The 3,043-nt window shown below is 37.4% G+C and overlaps 1 protein-coding gene across 1 annotated transcript in view; it reads right to left on the bottom strand.

Moving 5' to 3' along the window:
* Nucleotides 1-3,027: 3,027 nt before the first annotated feature.
* LOC308165329 (RNA-binding Raly-like protein) overlaps nucleotides 3,028-3,043 on the bottom strand; it is a gene marked incomplete at its 3' end in the record, with an annotated part of 31,653 nt that continues 31,637 nt past the window's right edge. The window contains exon 6 of the mRNA XM_080539487.1: nucleotides 3,028-3,043. This exon is cut by the window's right edge and continues 202 nt beyond it. Coding sequence (XP_080395613.1) covers nucleotides 3,028-3,043 — 16 coding nt within the window.

Below are 3,043 nucleotides of genomic sequence, written 5' to 3' on the forward strand. Positions count from 1 at the left end.
TGGATGAACTACTAACTACTATTGTAGGCAAACAAACGTCATGTGCCAAAGGTTGACCTATCGACAAGTCTGACTCTGCACAGAGCTTTAATCGTAGTTGACCGTTAACACGAGAAAGCCTTGAATCAATCATCTTCAATAATCTACAATCGACCTACACGCATGTCGCATGCTATGCTGGACATAGGTTAATGGGTCAACAAGAGCAATCAGTGGTCCAAAGCACACGGGAAAATGTAACTCTCTAGGCTAATTGTTAACTATGCTTACACTAAAGGTGATATCATTAAAGTTTGCCTAGAAAAGTGCACTGAATTCTCACAAGTAAGATGAATTTCAGTGAAAATAAATTGTATAATTATTCAACCCCTGTTACATATTGACTTACATATTGATTTATAGAGGCTTATTGTTAACTTTTCAGGCTTAGCAGGTTATACTAGTGATAGTTGTTTATTGAGCCCTTGATTTGACAGATAACATGAGAATCACTTCAATGAATTTTCCTTTTAGTATAGTCCGACTCCTTACCATCTGAAACATGTACACCCCTCAAATGTGGTCAAATAACACTCATTTTTATGAAAATAACTTTACTACTGTCACAATGTTATAGGTTACATTCAGAATATTGAATACAATCACAAAAACCGAACATGAATGAGCAGAACATAAACATGTAGTAATAATGCAAAGTAAAAGCATAATGGATATAATGAGGATATTTAACAATTAAAATGATCAGTAGTACAGTACAGTGTTAAGTCAATTAATCAAGTTTACACCTTTGACGTGTAATTACAGACGTATTACATTTCCAAACTAGTATGTATAATGACATGTCAAATGATGAGAGAGTAATGTATACCATTTTTCAACAGTTGTTTTCACATTATAGTGAATATAGTACATCATAGCATTTTAATGAATATTTACATTAATTATTATAGTCCATAAGTATAGTCCATCAGCCTTCAGATGTGAAATAAATAGTCCTCAGATCAATATTATCATCAAAATCCCTAATTGAATGCTTGACGTGTCATGGTGTCTTTAGCGTGGTTTGTAGGTCAGCATATACTTTCTCACTTCTCAAACATTGCACACTGATGAATAGTAAACAGGGATGGTCATTTTGAAACAACAGCAGCGCTCTAGTCCTCTATGGTCATCATTTAGTTTCTCAGTTAAATCAACACTGTGAGTGCAGCATGTTTGTGCTGTGTGTTTGTTCCCGATCACAGCTGGCTACTAATAATGGCAACAGGCCTGGTGATTATGAACTGAGCGATAACACAGCACTGACAGCTGCTGTCACACTGACCGTCTTCATCAATGTGGACAGATATATGGGATACATGTGGATGCTAAAAATGGAATCAACTATAGAGTTGAAGAGACCTCACAGGGAGCGTGGATGTCCAATAGAACTGTATATATGTCTAATTCATTCTTTTTACTGTATCAATTGATTTATTACACATTTCTATTCTGTGGTGACCTGCATTAAACTAAAGTATCTGTATACATGAAGTGCCCAACAGCATCACACAAGTCCTCATATCTAATCGGAGAAATGTCTAAACGATGCATGTTTGTTTGTGCGTTAGTGTATATACTTACAACATGTCAATATACTGTCAACATGTCTGTCTGTAGGTCAGTCTGCCTAGATGTCTGTGTATGGATTATATCTCTAAGCAGTCCCCTCCAAGACAACACATTTTTGAAAGCTGCCACGATTCTCTGAAGTCCATCCGTAACTTATTGGAACCTTTTGCTTAGAAGAGATGGAGATACAGTACAGTATTGTACAGTACGTATATTTTTTACTTTGTAAAGTATACTGTGGATGATGATGATGATGATGATGATGATGTGTCCATGTTGACTGTGATCAGAGATGCACTCTACATCTCTCTGTCTCTCACGGTTCCCGTTGAGTCTAAAAAGAGAAGTGAGAACACTTAAGTGAGAACAATATTAAAAAATGAATCATAATCAGACTCTTTAGTCTCAAACTCCAGAGGTCTTGAAGTGCAGACCACAGTCTTGCATCATGAGACCGCTATACTCCTGATGAGTGCACTTTGGATAAGTGCAATATCATTTCTCAGTCCCAATTTAATTACATCCCCCAGATGCTACAGATAAACGCACACTGTCACGACTGTCCCAAGATTGCCTTAATCAAGACTAATCAAGAGTTGACTGTGGTCATATATCGAATTTATTATACATTGTGTACCTGATCCGGGTCCCTCACATCTCCTCCTCCAGGTCAGAGTGATGATTACTTATCTGAGGAAAGCAAGGGTGAGAGGAAAACTAAACAGATGCACAGATGGGGAATTCAGTCACAGTGCAATCAGGGTATTTTCATCAACAAAATTAACTTCATCAAATGGCCAGCTGTGGTAATCTCACTGTTTCTGTAATAGAGATGATCACTGATGATGAGCAGGCTTATTGCTGGATAAAACCAGGGGGGGGGGCGGTTGGGTAACACCGGAAACTTGGTAGTGGAATGTACCGTCCATAGAACTGAGGACGTTGACAGAGGAACAATGATGTTGATGAACACACCCACCTACAGCTTAGCCCGCACAGTGTAGGAGAGATAATTAACAGTGGTTATTGAGGCAGAGTACTTATTGTGTCAGCCAGGTGGGGAGGCATCGGAGTGTAATTGTCGATAATTATACTCCTTTTGAAGGGATGGTATATAGCACAACTTCACATTATCTCACTCTCTTTATTCATTGAAAGTAGAGGACTGTTTTGTGTGTTTCAGTGCCAGAATTTGTGCACTAATGTAGAATAAGTTGGTTCTCTACCAGTATCTATGTTAATTAGACTAAATTAATTAGACCTCTATACTTTTCAGTTTGTAAAGCGACTTTGAGTGTCTAGAAAAGCGCTATATAAGTCTAATGTATTATTATTATTATTATTATTATTAATGCCCTGTAGAAATGCTCATGTTTGTTCATAAGCACAGTGCATGTATCTTTTAGGTGCTTAGTGTTAGTTGTCTCCAGTA

This window comes from Nansenia antarctica (genome assembly GCF_963989245.1).
Source record: "Nansenia antarctica genome assembly, chromosome: 9".
Lineage (NCBI taxonomy): Eukaryota > Metazoa > Chordata > Actinopteri > Argentiniformes > Microstomatidae > Nansenia > Nansenia antarctica.